A 17709-nucleotide genomic window follows, 5' to 3' on the forward strand; every position below is an offset into this window, starting at 1 on the left:
AGTAAAAATAAGCAAGGAACTTCTTATTTTTGTGTGTTGCGTGTTGAATTGAAGTAATTCTGGCCCCTACAGGTTTCACTAATACACAGATGAAAACAAGAATATGTAAAAGATGAAAATAATCCCTCTTCCTATTTCTCAAAGTTGTATTAAATCACAAAATTACATCTCAGTCATTGTTAGAATGAGAGGAGTGGACGTATTTTATCTTGTACATAATAATACTTAGTACAAGGTTCATAGAAAAATTTAGAACCTACTCTGAATGCAAGAAGTTTTGACACCAGGACCACTCATCACGTCCCATTTTACTCTAAGGCAACTTCGATTGTTAAGTGTATTTCATATAAAATACCACCATATTTCTTCAGTGCATATTGCTACACACTTTTCTTTTGTTTTTTTTTTTTTTAATTTGCATATTGCTACAGATTTTAGGGTTGGTTTTTTTATTCTTTTGCAGCAAACACTCCTGCACAGATTGCAAGAAAAAAGGCTACCAAAATGCAAAACATTTAGCTTCTGGTCAACTAATCAAAATTCAGACAGCCAGAAAAAACATAAGCCTTCTTTAAAGCAAGACTATTTTACATATATGTGAAATCACAAACTCTAATGGCTAAGCAACTTAATCACAAGATACAGTCAAAGCTTACATAGTTTCAATCTACACTGGTATGTATAAAGAAAAGAAAATTGAAATGAGAACCTTTTAATTTTGGCTTCCCCCCTCCAATAGTTTCAGAGAGAAGGATATTCCTTACTATTCCCGGTGTTGTTGGTTTTTAATAGCCAACATAGGAAACAACACTGACTACCTATTTTTAAATATACCGTAACTCAGATCTGCAATGTTGATTAAATTTCCCTCCCCACTACATAAAATCAACCTATCCACAAAACTGTTTATTACTTATGAACACTACACTATTTAAAACACGTAACTTCAACTGAATTCCGTTATTGAAAGAGACTATAAAATAAAGAAAGGAAAACAAAGCGAGAAACTGCTGGCAAAACTTCATAGGTCAAGAAATTATTTTAACACTTTCCAATACAAACGGGTAGACTCACCATCTAGGTAAGTATGTTGAATTTTGTTTAAGCACTTGGCCTCTAAGATGTGCTTTGGCAATGAATTTCATGGGCTAATTCTCATTTTGAATTAGGGACCACAAGTGAACACATTCTGCAGTCCTGGAAAGTCATTACAGCAATCCGAAGAAGATAAAGCAATTGTCTCAAAGTTTGTTTTAATTTTGCTTTCCACAGTTTGCCAGAAGTGCTACAGGCTGGAAAGAAAATCAGCTAAATATCTGTTTGATACGTTGCCAAAAATTTTCTTACACCGTTTCCCTCCATCCTCTTCCAAAAAAATTCCATGTATATTAGATACCATACAGCTGAACTACAAATGCTGTTGCGTCTTCTCCAAGTCTGTATTTGAACTGCCATAGTGTAATCTGGTCTGCTCTTTCCTTTCTTCTACTAATATATGAGGAATATTCAAGCCAGCCTGGATAGAGAGCTAACAAAGCACTGAAAACAAGGGTCAGGCAGCTGTGTTTTAAAGGATTCAAATGAGCCTGAATTAGTGTATCTTCTTTTACTAAGCTTCATAAAAATGGAAGGAGAGGAAAAAAAAATCACAATGTAAGTAGATTTTTATCATTATATAATTAAGATAATAAGAATGAATGTTTACAGCATCTATCCAGAAGTTTTTCTATAAAAGTAAAAATTGCACTATGCTAAGTCTGTCACAAACTTGTCTGTCAAAAGATACATCATATGTGACACATACTAGAACTGAACACTGGTTAAAACCTATGTATTTTTAAAACACTTATTATTTCTTATTCCTATATTTTTACTGGGTTGAAGAATTTTTCTGAAATTGCATTTGCAGCACGCTCCTAAGGCCACAACAGTACTATAAGAAAAGATTTCTATTTGAACTACAGTCATATATTTACTGGCGGGAACGATGAATTCTCCATGCAACTCGTATGTCATCAGTGGCTCTGGAAGGCTTCTGTAAAACAAGGATGACATAATAGATTTAGCTATATTCTTTCCTGTCTGTATTTATTCTAAGCAGGAAACCTTTTTACCATTCAGTAGCATAATCCTCACACTGGAGGCAACCATTGTTACGGTGGCCCTTGAATTCAATGATTTCCAGCACAAATGGAAAACTTGGCATTATCAGGAAAATAAGACTAAATACACCCATTCACCTTCCATGAGCAGAAGTGATCTCTCCAATTTATCATAAAGCAGCTTTCCAAATTACAACACAGAGACTGTTTCTCAGATGAAGATTGTACACATATACTATGTAATTAATTCTTCATTAGTATTTTTAAAATACAAAGAATCACAAGTCAATGCCTTACTGGAAAGAAATAAAGGTCCCAAAACAGTTAATTTTGCTGAACAGTCACCATCCACAAATCAAAATTCTAAAGCATTTCAAATGGAAAAATTGAAACTGAAAATCTAAGTCATCAATGAAAAATGTACTGAATAATGGAGACCAGAGTTAAAAAATCAGAGTTAAAACCTTCATTTATTAAGTTGACTTTACTGATGCTTATAAAATACTGGAGTAAACACTCAGATGGGAAATACTGTAGGCGGGAAATACTTCATCATGTGCACTTTTTTTTCTTTCCTACTTTTTTTTTTTCATTCTTTCCTACGCTCTGTAAGAGAGACTCTTCTCTTGATAATAGTTCTTCAGCATTCTTTGATAGTGGTTGCAGTAATACTTTATTTAATAAAACCAGCAGATTAAAAATACTGTATTTGTGTTACACGATGAGAGAGACACAAAAGTTCTACGTTCTATGTTCTTAGGCAATTTAGTAAAATATCTTTATCAGGAATTGGCCAAGCCATTTAAACAGAGAACATACCTAAAATTCTTACTTTTAACACTCAAAATATTATTACTATTGCACCTAGAACATCAGAGCAAGGGCCAGAAGGACAAGAGGAAAATATTAAAAATTTCAAAACCTTTTCCCTTTTCATTCTACCATATTAAAACACAACAAAGCAAAAAATTCTTTTAACAGTCTTAGCTGACTTTCAGTAACAACTCTCAGCAAGTTTACTAACGATTCTGGTTTCTGAACCATCAAAGAAATTCTTATGAATGCAGTGAAACACAAAAATGTTTTGCGGCCTGTCTCATATGAACATGAGTATTAGTGTTGCTAAATTATTTTGCTTCTCCCAAGAAAAATAACAAACATGGTATTTACACAAAATGAACCTTTGTACCAAAATATAGGAAAAGCAAGTAATGTAGCTTAACACTCTGCATAGGAGAATCAGAATACAGAATTCATAGTCTAAAAAATAAAGAAATGAGAGAGAGAGGCTTACCGCAGATATTGCTTCATAGCACTAGTAATTGTCTTCACTTCCCAGTCTACAGAGTTTTCCAGGTCAACTTCATTGCAGGTTTTGGCATCTAGAAAATAATCAGAAAGAGAAGAGGGACATGAAAAAAGGGAATTCTAAATCAGTATGCCCTACATGAACAGCAACACATCAAATTTGATCATTATGTATTTGCTCACATGAACACAGAAGTAATATGTCCTTCTTACTATTAGTTAATACTAAGAAGACTTAATATCCAACCTCTTTATAAATTCTATTTCCATATTTTGTTTAAAAAGTATTTACTGCTGATTTTTTCTTTAATGAAGGATTAAAAATCACTTTCATGTAAAAGGATCTTTATAGCAATTGTTATTTTTACACCTTTAAACATAAAGATGTGCACAAACATAGAAAGAAGTACAAAAGTTTAGAAAAAAGACCCACTGAGCATAACTTATCTTTTCTTGTTTTCTTTCATTATTTAAAATGTAAGTACACTGAAAAATCTTTCCAAATTCTTTCCATAGTTTTGCTTGTAAACTGTTATTTTGGACTGCTGATGAAAATGGCCAACGAAGTGCAGCATGACATTCCTTACTGTGTGAAAACCTTTAAGAGGTGCTTCAAAGGTAGAAAAGGGAGTCTTCTCTATCAGTAAGTTTCCTCTACAAGATGACCTGAATGTTTCCCTTACTTGATCACTTTTAGCCAAAGGGAAAAAATACTTGCTTGCTTTACCATTTGTCAGGTTCACAGAGCTTCTCCACTTTTTACCAGGTTAGTTGGTAGAGCCTTGTAACATGACAGATGAAATTGAATGGTCATGTCTGAATGACCCATCAGGTGAAAGATTTTGTTGACAGAACACAGCAAACAACGCAGCACACTGGAATGTTCTGCAATCAAGAAAACCCTTTTGGCCTCAAAACAGGAAGCAATAGCTAGCTGACAGAGGAAGATCACATGTATATGGCCAAACTAGCCCAATGTATTTCGTAACTTCAAGTGCTTGAGCTTCTGTTATTTTTACTGCTACAGGTTTCCGTCAGTCACTATGGTAAACTACAGCGGTAGCTGACACAGATTACATGTTGACCAGTTCATACAATTCAGAATTCATTTGTTCCTTTGCTTGTCAGACAAACGACAGACACATTTAAAAAACCAAATTAGGATCCCTGATTAAAGGTGCAGTCCTTTTACTGGGACTAAATAATTCTGTTCTAAAGACTGTGCCAAGCAATTATTTCTGTAACTGAATATTCTCCCTCATTATATCAATTATTTAAATCTCATTTTAAAATACAAGTCAGATAGCATTTTCTACCAAATTGTTACTAGCCAACCACCACCCAAAAATACTCAAGGTTGTCTCAGGAAAAAGTTTCTTTTTTCTTCTTTTTAGCATGCTAGCTGTTTCTGTGTTCAAATTCTCTTTTTTGAGAAGAAAACCTTTCTACCAAATTAATTAAATAAAAACTGCCATCATATCAGAAACTAGTGAAATCTATGGGGATTTTGTTACTAAGCCACTATGTAATACCCAGTTTTTAAATAACTGCTTCATAATCATCAATCTCCTTTACAGTCAAAGGATGCACTCAGTTATGTGAAATTTGTTGATGAATTTGGGGAGGAAAATAACAAGTGTCTGAATTCCAAAGCAAGCCTCTTGAAATACAAAACAGAAGGTATTGCAGAAATATTTCATTGTCTCTTGGAGGAGGGGAAATTTGGCCCTGCTACCAACCCCAAACAATCCCTAGTTTGACTGTAGAAGCCATCAAGACTTAAAACACATTTTTTTCCCTTTTGGTTTGACAGTTGCCCTACATAGCTCTGTGCCCCACCACCCTATATATTTGACTGTTCCCGCTCCATTTTTCCCTCTATTTCAAACATCCCAGGCCATTATACGAACTGGAACTTCAACTAGGATTTCAAAAATTACTAGTTTTCATGTTACTTGTTCACATAGCAGCCACTGTGCACTGAATGGCAACTTTATGCATATAAAAATAATTGTGCACATTTATGGAACAGCTTTTGACAGATCAGCTATAAATTTTATGCAAATCTTTCTGACAATAAGGGAGCTAGAGTTTACAAGAACAGTCCAGTTCACTAAACTAGGTTAGGAGGAGACTCTGCCTGCTTTCATATGCAATATGCCCACTGTAGGAGTGTATGCATACTGTCATTTACTGTATATAAAACAATAAGAAATTCAGTGTATTTGTTTTGAAAGCTGCTGGCTTTGAAAAGGCAGAGGTACTTGAAAGTTTTCTTCTACAACATGTGATGTCTGGCATTTTTCACATCAGGCAGTATCAGAAATCAAAACTGAACTCATCAGTAGAAACTCCAAGTCCTTAGCAGTTGCTTCACCATGAGCAAGGGTCTGTTTGAAAACTGATCTATGTAGTAGTTTGTATGAAATCTATGTAGGCAGTTTGCATGAAATGAGCCACACTGGATCTATAACGCAGATCATAGATGAAAACAAGAATTGGACCCTGACGCATTTCAAGAACTGAGCCTCCCGATGGCTGACAATGCACTCTGAATTGCTTGTAACAGATTCCCATAAGAATAGAAGCCCTAACTGTATCCCTGTTTACAATGAGATATCAGATTAATTTAACATTTTCCCTTGAAATGTAATGAGTGTTTTCCTTACCAAATGCCTCACTTAAATTTAGATAAGATTATTGCTGCAAAATAGAACACCATAGCACAATGGTAGTTACAAGTAACTTCAAGGACTAAGTTAATTGCAAAATTTACTTTTTTTTTTTTTTTAAAGCAGAATTGTATATTTAATGGCCAAGTGTCATTTTACAGAAGACTTAGTTTCACTAGATTTTTACATTAAAGATTAAAATCTGTGCATTCATAGTATTAGAAAAGCATATATTGGTCTTCTCATACTCTCTTGACTCTCAATGTACTTTCCCAAATTTTAGAGAAAATATTCTGAAAAAGAGACAAAACTACATGCTATTAAGTCCCTGGTTACCATTTGGAAGACTTTTTTGCACTTTAGGCCTTTCAGACTGTGAACCTCACAGTCAATGACAGGTAGCTTAAAATACTTTGAAATCTTATCAAACATTTTAAAATACAGAAAGTTAATATGAGGTTTTATGATTCTGAAAAGATCTTTCATATAAAAGGGTATCTAAGAGTATACCCCGAGACAAAGGATTAAAGATTAATCAGTCATTTTAAATCCTCTGTACCACTGTATATCAAAAAGAAACTTATCCTTCTCTGAGGACAGGCAGATAAAGAGCACAGATAGGATCACTTTCAACAAATCATCAGAAAAAGAGCACCTGCTTGCACCCTAACTTTCTTCTGTTCAGTATTTTGCCTCATCTTGATACCACTGTATTCTTCCTACTTTAAATAAATATATGAATCTTGGGAATGACAAAAAATGTTTCTAATTTTAAAAAATAACTAAAAGCAGATGCTGGAATCCCCAGTAAACTCTTCCAGCTGCTACTGAACCACTGGCAACCTGAGTCTATTTAATTTGGATACCACTAATGGCAGAGAGGAAAATTTGCCTGCCAGACCTGCACGCCCAAACTAAGCCAGTAAGTACAAAACTGAAAAACATTTTATGATATCAAATGCATTTAACTGAGACTCTCTGAGTGATAACACATCATTCTTCCTACGGTCAATGGCTAAAGATGGTAATTGTTTATTGAGGCTAACTCCAACAGCGATAAACAACCACAAGAATCTGTTATAGATCAGTCATTTTTATTAATCCCAGTTCGTATTTCCAAAAAGAGGCTTTTGCTACAATACTTTAAAGATACAGGCAGGTTTATGTGCACTAATGGAGAACTTCAGGGTACTGTTAATATTGATTAAAGTAAGCTATCATAAATTAATATTTAGCAAGGTCATTATGACAGATTGATATGACATGCAGGTCCTCAAGCCTGATGTCTTATCATTTCTGAAGAGACAGCCTGTTTGAAAAAATAAAGGAAGCAAAAGAAAAAGTCTTACAGGTGGCACTGAACTGACAGCAGCATATAATATAAAAGCGCTTTGTCATTCACATAATGTCTGGGGTAATGAAATGAATTCACTTTCTGGCTTCCTCCAGTTTGCAGTGCCAAAGAACACTGTGTTATCAGCACAGATGGAGCATGCATGGTTCTGGAGAAGAGCCTGGTGCAAACTGCAAACAAGCTTCTTTGCATACCAATGAATCCCTGAGAATCAGACCTTTGCTGTCAAGTGACAGGTTTGGAAGCTCTATAAAAATGAACTAATCCCAGCGGTCTTGTCTGACTGCATGTACTGTCAGCGCTCAGGACAAGAAATGGGGAAACACAGTACATCTTGCAGTCATGGCTACTACTTTGGTGAGAGATATCAGGCAGATGAGGGATTTCATCCAGGTGGCAATACTACTTTTTTTTCCACCCCACCCCCCTAGGGACAGCAGAGTGGCAAGAGAACTACAGTCACTGGGATTAAAGATGCATCAAAATTTCCAGAAAGAAAAGGGGTAAAAAAGTTGCTGAGAATAATTTTATGAATCAAAAAAAAAAAAAAAAAAAAAAATCTTAAAAGCTACACATGGCTAACTAGGTATAAGAGAGTCTAAGATGTTATCCACATTTAAGACCTATACTACTAAGTTTATAAAAACAAATCCTTTCTCCATCTGTCTCCCACCTTGGCACATAGTTATTATTAATATGTACATCATATTCCTCCTCTTAAACCAAAGAGCTCTTTGCCAGTAGGCTTAAACTAAATGCCTTATTTGGCACAGCATGGGCGTGTACACCTGTACATCTTAGGCAAGGGAGAAAAAAGGTGGAAACCTCAAACAGTGAAGCAATAAACTTCAAACTTTCTTGAATTTGGTATTCTGAATTTTCTGATCAGACCCTTCAACTTAGGCTGCTTTAATCCCACTTACATCAACCTTGCACAAGCCCATCATTTGCTCCTAACATGTCCCACAGCAGTTCTTTTAGCTTATTCCTACCAACTAATCTTGGTCTCGCTAAAGCAGGGAAACCTACAATGATATGGGGATTATTTGCATGGACTAAAGCAAACTAGATTTGGCCCATATAAAGAACAACTACAGTCAGATGCTTTTAAAACTAAATATTGACAGTAAAACAACATGAAATAAAATATTGAAAAAATTATTGTAAAAATAGAAGCATACCCATCAACAAACTCAGAAGTCTCTGGACCTTTGAACTCACCCCCACAACTCTGTACAATCCTTGGTCATTTATACCTATTATGCAAAAGGAGAAAAAAAAAAGAAAAAAAAGAAAAAAAAAGGCAGAAAATCAACCACAGTCAAATTTAGCATTAAAACTTTTCCCCAGGCAACAAATTCTCCTCAAAGACAGACAGACTACATAGTATTAACACAGTTGTGAGAACAACATTATAAATAAAGTATTGCAAGAATCCTTTTGTTCGTCTGTGTTTTTAAGATAAGTTCATGTTATGTTTTGATAAAGGTTTCATGTACCTCAATTCCACTTCAGAAACCGGGAGTAGAAGCAAACAGGGACAAAACTTTGCTTGAAAAAAAAAAATCACTGGCTGTTTTCAGATTTTTAAATGACATTTTGGGTACATCAACATCCACATTCTAATAACGCAAGAACTGAACCAACAAATGCTAAATTAAGATTTCTTTAATAAATGTAATTTTGCTTATTTGCAAATATGTGGCTGACAAAAAGAGTTTGGATAAAATAAAGAAAAACTTGAGCCTATTCCCAGTCCTCAAAACCAATGCTTTTTCAAGTTTGTAAATGCTTTTCATTTAAGATACAAGGCCTCATTCCAACCCACTGTGGTCCACATACTAGTTACGTCCAGAAGCACCACCACCGGTTACTGAAATCAGTACTTCTGGTTTTGCTTGGGATGAATAACGTAGCTGTAACTGGCATAATATTTTCAGTGCTGTACTCTCATTTCACGTGGACACTGGACCACTTTCCTGTCATTCCTCTGTGCCCTTCCGTCCTCTCTCACACATTCACTTCTCTACCCCTTTTCTTCCTCTGCTTTTGCCTTCCTTCACCACACCCAGTTTTATCCCCAGGGAAGTAAAACTATGAATGTAAATTGCAGGAAAACGGGAGGGAGAGAAGGGGCAGGGAAGGCAAAGGGCAAAATAAGGTATGTCTTTGTCTGCTGCATTGTTTCAGAGCCCATATAGTTGGAGGTAAAATATTACAGTGCTGAAGCTGACACAAGTGTTTGAGAGGCCACATAATAAGTAGCCATCTACAAACACCACCATGCTCTAGCTCTATATTCACATTGTCCTGGCAGAGTAGAAATGCCACAAAATACCTGTGATTCTACTCCAAGGAAATCCTTTCAAATAACAGATTATGTGGTATTCTTATTCAAAATATCTTTCAACAAAGGAAGACTTGTGGACAATTCCCAGTTTCAATACCAAACCATTCCAACCCAGAGAAGGAAAATTCAAACCAGTCGTATGAGAAAAAGTTTCTTCCCAAATAAATGTTAGATGACGTAAAAATCATTAGCCTTTTAAAGAATCACTGTCAGACACAACCATAACACACAGCAATAATTCTCAAAATGGTGGAGAGAACTTCACGTTTTCTACCTCCTCCTCCTCCTGCCTAGCCTTGTTACGTCTTTTCCTTCTACTCTCACCCCCTCCTCTTCCTCACACGGTCTGCAGCCTCCTCAGCCATCCCAGATCTTTGAGAGCCTGCTGAACTCCTCCCTGTTAGCACTGCTCCATCCTCTGTCCCAGCAGGGATTTGACAGGCTATGGCAGCAGCTCCCACTTCTCTCGGTTGCTCCACCTGGGCAAAACGGGCCCTTTTCTTTCCCTTGGATGCAGGCACCACTGTAATGATGCTGAGTCTTAAGCTTGATGTCATGTTCAGAGCTGGCTCAAATTAACAGACAGATCTCCATTATTTCATTCATGGTTATCAAAAAACACAACCCCAGAGTATGCTCGCAGTTTAGCCGTGCGCAAAAGAACGAACCGCAAAAAACAGCTATATGGCCACAACATTATTCTTCTCAAAATATGAAGTTATCAACCCAACCAAGTAAGTTTTCCAATGATCCTCAGAACAACAGTGTGATAGCATGCTATACACCACTTAAAGACTGCCAACACTAAAAAAAAAACCCCAAACATAGTCCTTGATTCACTCCAAACAAAGATGCACTAGGAATCTGTCCTGACAGCAGCAATTATTTTTTACTTCAAATTTCTCAGAGGTGTCCAGGAAAATTCTGGTACAAAAGTAACACCAAGCTTTTTAATGCTTTGCCAAAATACATCACACTTTTTTTTTTATACAATGTCCTCCACTACTTTTAGTACCACAGAACAAGCCTTCTGCATCGTATGGAAGAAGCTAAAAAGCTGAAGAAATACTGTCACAGTCAAATACAGCTCAGCTTTTACTTATCTCAGAAGTCGTTTTAATGTTAGAAGCACAGGAAGTCATGAAACAAGGGGGAACCAAACTGTGCTCACCCCAAACATGCATTTATGGCTTAAATATAATTAAGGTCAAACCACAGAAACTACTGCTCAATATTAAAACAGATATGATGTGCAAAGGTCTCTGAAATTATGGCAGTACTGAAACTAAGACAATCCTCCAGCAAAAACCACGAGTCTGTGATAGCAATTATCAGATAATTGATCAGTTTCAAATTCATCAACCTGAAAAAAGCACAACTAATTGCTAGCAGCCATCAAGAAGTGCAAAGACTAATTAATATTTCAATATAGTTTTAAATGATACCTTTAAACATAGCTTTAAATTACGCTTTATTTAAAATACACAAACACAGCTTCAAACAGTACTATTTCTGATTTAATCTGCACATTTCAGTTCTTCAGTACATCCAAGACTGATAATGCTTGGCATTTACAGAACACAATTGACAAGATGACTCATTGCAAGGAATAGCTTACCACTGACTAAAATGTTGAAGGGTTCAGACACTTTGTCTGCTGGCTCAACCAGCCACTATTGGCAACTTTGAGCGGTAAAGCTCTGTAGCATAATTTCCTTCATATTTACATTACCTCTAGATGCTTGGCCGTCTGATACCTGAATTTGGCACAGGTACACAAGTTGTGAAATGTGCTTAGAAAAATAAGGTATTGTAAGTAAAATAGTAATTTATACTATTGTAAGCAAGGTAAGTAGGCAGATTTTACTTTGTGGCTGGCATTGTACATGTGGCTGAAACAGACTAGTAACATAGCTGCAAATACAACTTTTTATATCAAACTCCATAGTACAGAAACAGCCATACAAGTGACACTAAATTCAAGGTAATGCCAGATTATTTTTTTTGTTACGTGAAAGGGTTTTCTACTTCCTCCTCACCATCTTCTTTCTGTCTCACGAGCAGACACACTGGACAGACAGCTCAATGCTGCCATCTCTCTCTGCAGCTCAGATTAGCAGCTCTGGTAGTTCTAAAATCAAGACAAACACTGCTCTGGCAAACACGTACCACATCCTTACAGAAGGTGCAACCAACTATTTGCACACAAAAACGTGCACAGAGTCTTTACTCCTGGAGCAAACAGCTCTTTGATGTTTCTGTAAGCTTTTACCCCATTGTATTACTCTCAGTACAGAATTATAAATAAAATACTCCAAACAGAATCCCAAAGTGTTCTCTTGGAGACAAAACACAGGTACACGTCCAACCAGCATCACGCTCAGTACCTGAGAGACAGGCTGCATATCTTGATGCCTCAGCATCTCCTACCAGGTAAAGCACAGCCAATCTCTCATAAGGCAATGCTGAATCAGAAGCTTACATGCATTTTAACCAAGACACTGCCTTTGATTCTTCTGTTCATTCAGAGCAAATAATTTCCTTCTTGGCTTTATAAAAGGGAATGTAACTGAGAAAAAATTATCCAGCCATTGACAAGTTTATGTTCAGTATCTCTGTTATGCTCTTCTCTCTCTGAATACCAGACTTTTTCTGCTATGACATGACAAGACTATTCTCAGTTTCCACCCACACTAGACTGTCCTCTCTTTCCACCCACGCCAACCTCACACCCATTATGATTAAAAGAGATAAAAACATGGCACACAAGCACAGTCTCTGAAGAGGCATCTGTCCTGTTTTCTTCTGCCGAACATAACTTGCCTTTGATGTGTTATCATTAAAGTAAAATAATCAAGTAAAGAATGTTTTAAGAACAAGTATAGGTATAAAATCTGCAGTCTGAAAGACAGATTTTCTTCATCGTACAACTATTTGGCCAAACCGTTCTGAGGCAAACAACTGAATGTTCTCCTGGCCCTCCAGCAGCAGAAGGTCCTGCAGGTTCTGCAGAAAACAGACACTGATCATTTAAGAATGCTTCAGTTAGTCTCATGGATGAAGTAAGGATGTTGTTTGTTGGGCTTTTTTTTTTTTTTTTTTAAATGCAGTTGATGTTACGTTTAGAATCAGTAAACAGAAAATTATCAACTGCTTGAAATGCAATGGATGAATGAAGTTCATTGGAACACAGCTAGATGGATTGCTGAGTTCCTGGAAAGTAGCACATCACCTAAACCCATTCTTGAAACCCTAGGAAAATAAATGTTTATTCAACGCTGATATTTTTTTTCTTAACTACTCCCCAAAACAAAATTAATAGATAAAAGAGATTTTCATTGGTAGTAATTGCCACAAAGCACTCTATTGACTGCAGGTCTAACAAAGTCTGCGTACAAAGGATAGTGAAGCTGCAGGGTCCAAAGACAGGAAATAACTGCAGCTAACATTGGTAGCTTTAATTCTCTTCCAAGTATGCTTCAGGGCAGATCCCACTACAGGGACACATGCTTCTAATCTATCCAAGCTTATCATCTGTCTTGAACAACAATATTAGGTGGGGTTACACATATATTTTGCACCTTCTTACATGCCCCTAAATCAAGGCATAAAGAACAGAGTGGACTTGAACCACCACTCAGTTTAACCTATCCACTCACAGCCATGAGAAGAAACCCCGTATCTAACCTATTTTTTCAAAATAGCCTCTTCATGAAGAAAGTGTTCACACTTTTTCCACAGTCACATTCTTGTTTCACTTTCCTTGCAGGGTATGAAAGAAAAAAGACTACTTGAAGAAAACTATCTGAATGCACCTATAGACGATAACCAAAATATAGTGTACTCCGCACGGCTTACAGTAAGCATGAGTCATAAGGTATTGTAAGATAACCAGCCACTGTGCTGTAGACGAAAACCAGCCATGACTACATGCTACTCTTTTGATAAAATCTGCCTCATCCAGTGCAAAGAGAAGATCCATTCTATACTGAAGCAGGGTTTTGCAGTGAAGGCAACTTATCTGTAGGATGCCAGTTTTATCTGCACTGTTTCCCAGCTGAAATATTCAGATTGTAAATGCCAGTAACTGAAATTTTTAAAGTGATGAGACAGGCAAACCTTATTTAAAAAATATTCAAAAGAACAGAATGAACAAAAATAACACCAGATAGAATATGATCTAATCTGGAATAACATCTTTAATGCATAAGACAGGACTGATGCAAAAAAGTCCAAGAGAAAAAGGACTTCAGATACTTCTTGCTGTTTAAATGCTAAATTCTCAATATCACACAGGTTGCTCGGTCTTACTAATAATATTGTATAGTAAGTGCATACATGGAAGACACTGCTTTTAAGTAGATCCTGCACTGACAGGAAGTGTGACCAACCCAGTCTTCTGTTCAGCTATCTTATTTAACCTGGACTGTCATACAAAGAAAGATACCAATATTCTGCCCTGTGCAATGCTTAATCTCCAGAAAAAAAGATACAATTCCTGAAAAAGCATAAGTCTCCCCTTTGGGAGTGGGAAGGAAGGTCAACAATTTAGGAGAAAAACAAAATTCACACAGAGAAATTTCAACACCTCTTTTTCACAAACTAAGAAATACACCGCAACCAATTACCCATTTTCATCTCTTCACCTCTTCTTTAAAAAAAAACCACAACCAAACAAGCAGGTTCTCCACACAATACCATATACAATGCAGTGAGCCTCAGAGTGGCTGGTCACCTCACATTTCAGCATGTCCGTACAAGGATTGCTGTCTCCTCACACGGCAGCAATATCAAAAGCTGATATTATCCAGTGCCCAAGTTACACAGGGTCTGTGACACAGTCTCTCCGCAATCATAGTCCCAACTGCCTCCTGAATACTGTCTGCATACTGACCTTTCACTTCCGTCTCCAGTTTTGGAGGCACAACAATAAGTATATGCAACAATAAGCCTGAGAGCATCCTTGTCTCTGGTGTGAGACTAACTCCACCAGAAGTACTTCAATACTTTTTATTATTTGCTTGCCTGCTCAGCTCCTGTTCTTCTGCCTTGAGTGACTAAACAGAAAACCTCCGTTCAAAAGTCGACAAGTAGAATACTAAAATTAATTAGTCTGTTCCAACAGCAAAGCAAAGGTACAGGAATTGCCTACAAGATGCAGGTTTTTTTTTCTCAGCTCTTGCACACAAATATTGGCTTCCTTTTTCCAAGAGAAGAGCTATTACTCCCTTCTGAGAACTTGAAAACACATTTCTTGAGGGAAAGCCATACATAAAAGGCTGGGACTGGACAGAAGGATGCTCCTGCCCTAGTCAGAGTAATCAGTGTAATATCTATCATGTTAAGCCTTTCCCTGAGATCCACAGGAGACCAGATCCCACGGGCCTTCTTCGAGGAGCAGACCAGCCGCTCCACCCCCTCCACAAACAGGTTGTGTTGATCATTACCTCGTGTTTCAACAGCACTGATGCACTTTTTGATGACAGTGAACCCTATCTTATCCAATTGCGCACCTACAAGGAAAAAAGTTTGAAAAGTTTTAAAGCACAATTACAATTGTGTCTTTCACTGAAAAATAAGGCTAGACTTAATCACATAGCTAGTACTTCTCAGGCAAAACCATAAATATTCTGGAACGGGAATACTTCTTCATTTCTTCTAGAGAAATTCCCCCTTTTCTCCTTCACAACCCTGCCTAGCTCAAGTAAAGGCTCATTCTGGTGGTAGTGGCTTCACTGAATCTGTTCACAGCAGCAGCCTTTGAAGAATGGGATCTCTGATTAGGTACATATGTTGGCAGATGCAAAATGGAATTTAACAGTACTTACTGCAACATCAACAACATCTGAGAGAGTTAACCAAATGGGACAAGGAAGTACTTATGATGAAAAAACATAATCATCAACAGCAGGGCTTTTAGTGAGTCCTACCCTAAGCCAACGAAATTCCCACACTAAAGATACAGGACACATGTATATTATTTCACAGCAGTTAATGATCTGACTACATAAAAGCAGATGCATTAACAGGACAACAGCTGAGATCCAGCATTCCTTTGTTGTTCCTATCTTATTCTTTTTCTTCACATCAAAACTTCATTTAAAAGCTTATGCTGCAAAACTACCCTTCTCCCAAACATCTGGCCTTCTTACTCCTGGGGACCTGGACCTGCACCACAAAAACAACAATCTGTGAAAAAACTTCTATTAATAACACCAGGATCCAGCTTTAAACAACAATTTAATTAAAAAAAAAAAAAAAAGGCAAGCATATATTGCCTGATAATGCAAGAAGGATAACTGTTTTCACTCATATACTTTGCTAACAAAAGAAAGCTAACATTGTTTAAAGAAAGCCATCTCTTCTACTTCCATATTATGGTTTACATTTTAAATACATGCAATCAGTTTTTTTGCTGACCTTTATGTTCAGCTGTGATTGCTTTTAAAACCATACTTACGCATGCTAACAGATGTGTACACACAATCTGGATTAAGAAATTGTGATGAATTTACATACAAATTAACCGTTTTTTGAGTCAATTTCAAGCATGAAGTAAATTGGCAAAAAAGATCAGACTGTTTCTCTAGCTTATGTCCAGTCCTACAATTCTTATATATGTACTAAACTGCATTACTGTGAAAACCCATTAATTATAAAATCCACAAAGTATATTCAGAACTTGAGATTAAAAATATTTAATTACATTGGATCCACAGAAAAAAATTTACCTTTGCCTTTCTCAGTTGCAAAATGTTAACAAAAATGAGTTTTAATAGTAATTCAAATACTTACTTCCCTCTCGTTTTGCATTTGCTCTATTCAAATTGATGAACAGCTAACACAAAAAGAGTAAAAAGATATAAATTATTTTAAAGAATTTTATGAAACCAGGAACAAGACACCCCCAATCTTAATGCCCAGTAGGCACAAATACAGCTGTTTACAGCTAGAACATTTCACCTCTAACTACAACAGCTCTAACAGTAGGACCAGAGGTCCATGCCCCCTCAGAAAGCAGATAACTGCACTTTTGAAAGAGTGAAAGTTTTAAAATATTCTCACAACAAATACAGCTCCTTGGCGAGCAGAACAATGTTAGTTATGGCCACTGAAATTAACTGTGATTTGCATGCTCTGTGTTCCTGTGTTTCTCTGCAGGTTAATTTCCCACAGTTCAAGTTCACTCAAATCGTTGTGAACTCTTTAATGAATCCTGGGCTTTATGTCCCAGTCTGGCATTCCCAGAAGTTGTAAGCTTACTGGGGAGTCCAGCTCAGACAACATGTGATGGTAATAAACACCTCTGCAGATGAAGCAAGATTTTTACAACAACGTCAATAAAACCTACTGCTAAAATCTGCAGTAGCCAACTACTGGGCACAGACACATGATTGTGTCATTGACTAGAAAACCCCCTTATTTTTGGCCCACATGACCAATATAATATTTATGATTGTAAGAATAATCTGCAGCGTGTTTCAATTCTGCAGTTCAGACCCATTTCCTGATGTGAATCAGAAATGAAGCAAATTCAAGTACAACCTCATTCCCATTGACAAGGATTTTTTTGATCTAGTTTAAAAAATAATAATAATAATACCATATAACTAACTCACACAAGTCTTGCCACTGGAATGCAGTATGTCAGCATAAGGCTAAGTGGACATGCTTATACTAGACATTTTCTAGAATACCAATATCATCGTTGTGATGGGAAACCATTTCTAAAAATTGGTGCTGTCATTACAATGAAAAATATCTCATATCAGCATTAGCAGTTACCTACGCTGAGCTTTACAGAGTTATTCATGTCTCCTGAGTTTTATTTCAGTGTTATTCTTTCTTCATTGAATCTATCATTTTGCAAACTACATAATCCCAGTTTATTAAAGTATAAAATGGGATCGGGAAGCAGGGGGT

The 17709-nt window shown here is 36.6% G+C and overlaps 1 protein-coding gene across 6 annotated transcripts in view; it reads right to left on the bottom strand.

Annotated features, from left to right (window-relative positions):
- ARHGAP10 (Rho GTPase activating protein 10) overlaps positions 1 to 17709 on the bottom strand; it is a 156076-nt gene that overhangs the window by 59765 nt on the left and 78602 nt on the right. For 5 of the 6 annotated variants that reach the window (XR_012651565.1, XR_012651564.1, XM_075035099.1 and 2 more), the window contains exons 12-16: positions 16582 to 16624; positions 15234 to 15299; positions 8618 to 8692; positions 3397 to 3484; positions 1977 to 2035 (exon numbers count right to left, since the gene is read on the bottom strand). Coding sequence is in view for 4 of the 6 variants with exons in the window: in XM_075035099.1 (XP_074891200.1) it covers positions 1977 to 2035; positions 3397 to 3484; positions 8618 to 8692; positions 15234 to 15299; positions 16582 to 16624 (331 nt within the window). In the remaining 2 variants the exon portion in view is untranslated. The remainder of the gene's footprint in view (positions 1 to 1976; positions 2036 to 3396; positions 3485 to 8617; positions 8693 to 15233; positions 15300 to 16581; positions 16625 to 17709) is intronic. The other variant, XM_075035107.1, reaches the window with a different exon arrangement.

The sequence above is a fragment of the Buteo buteo genome, chromosome 1 (assembly GCF_964188355.1).
Source record: "Buteo buteo chromosome 1, bButBut1.hap1.1, whole genome shotgun sequence".
NCBI classification, from domain to species: domain Eukaryota; kingdom Metazoa; phylum Chordata; class Aves; order Accipitriformes; family Accipitridae; genus Buteo; species Buteo buteo.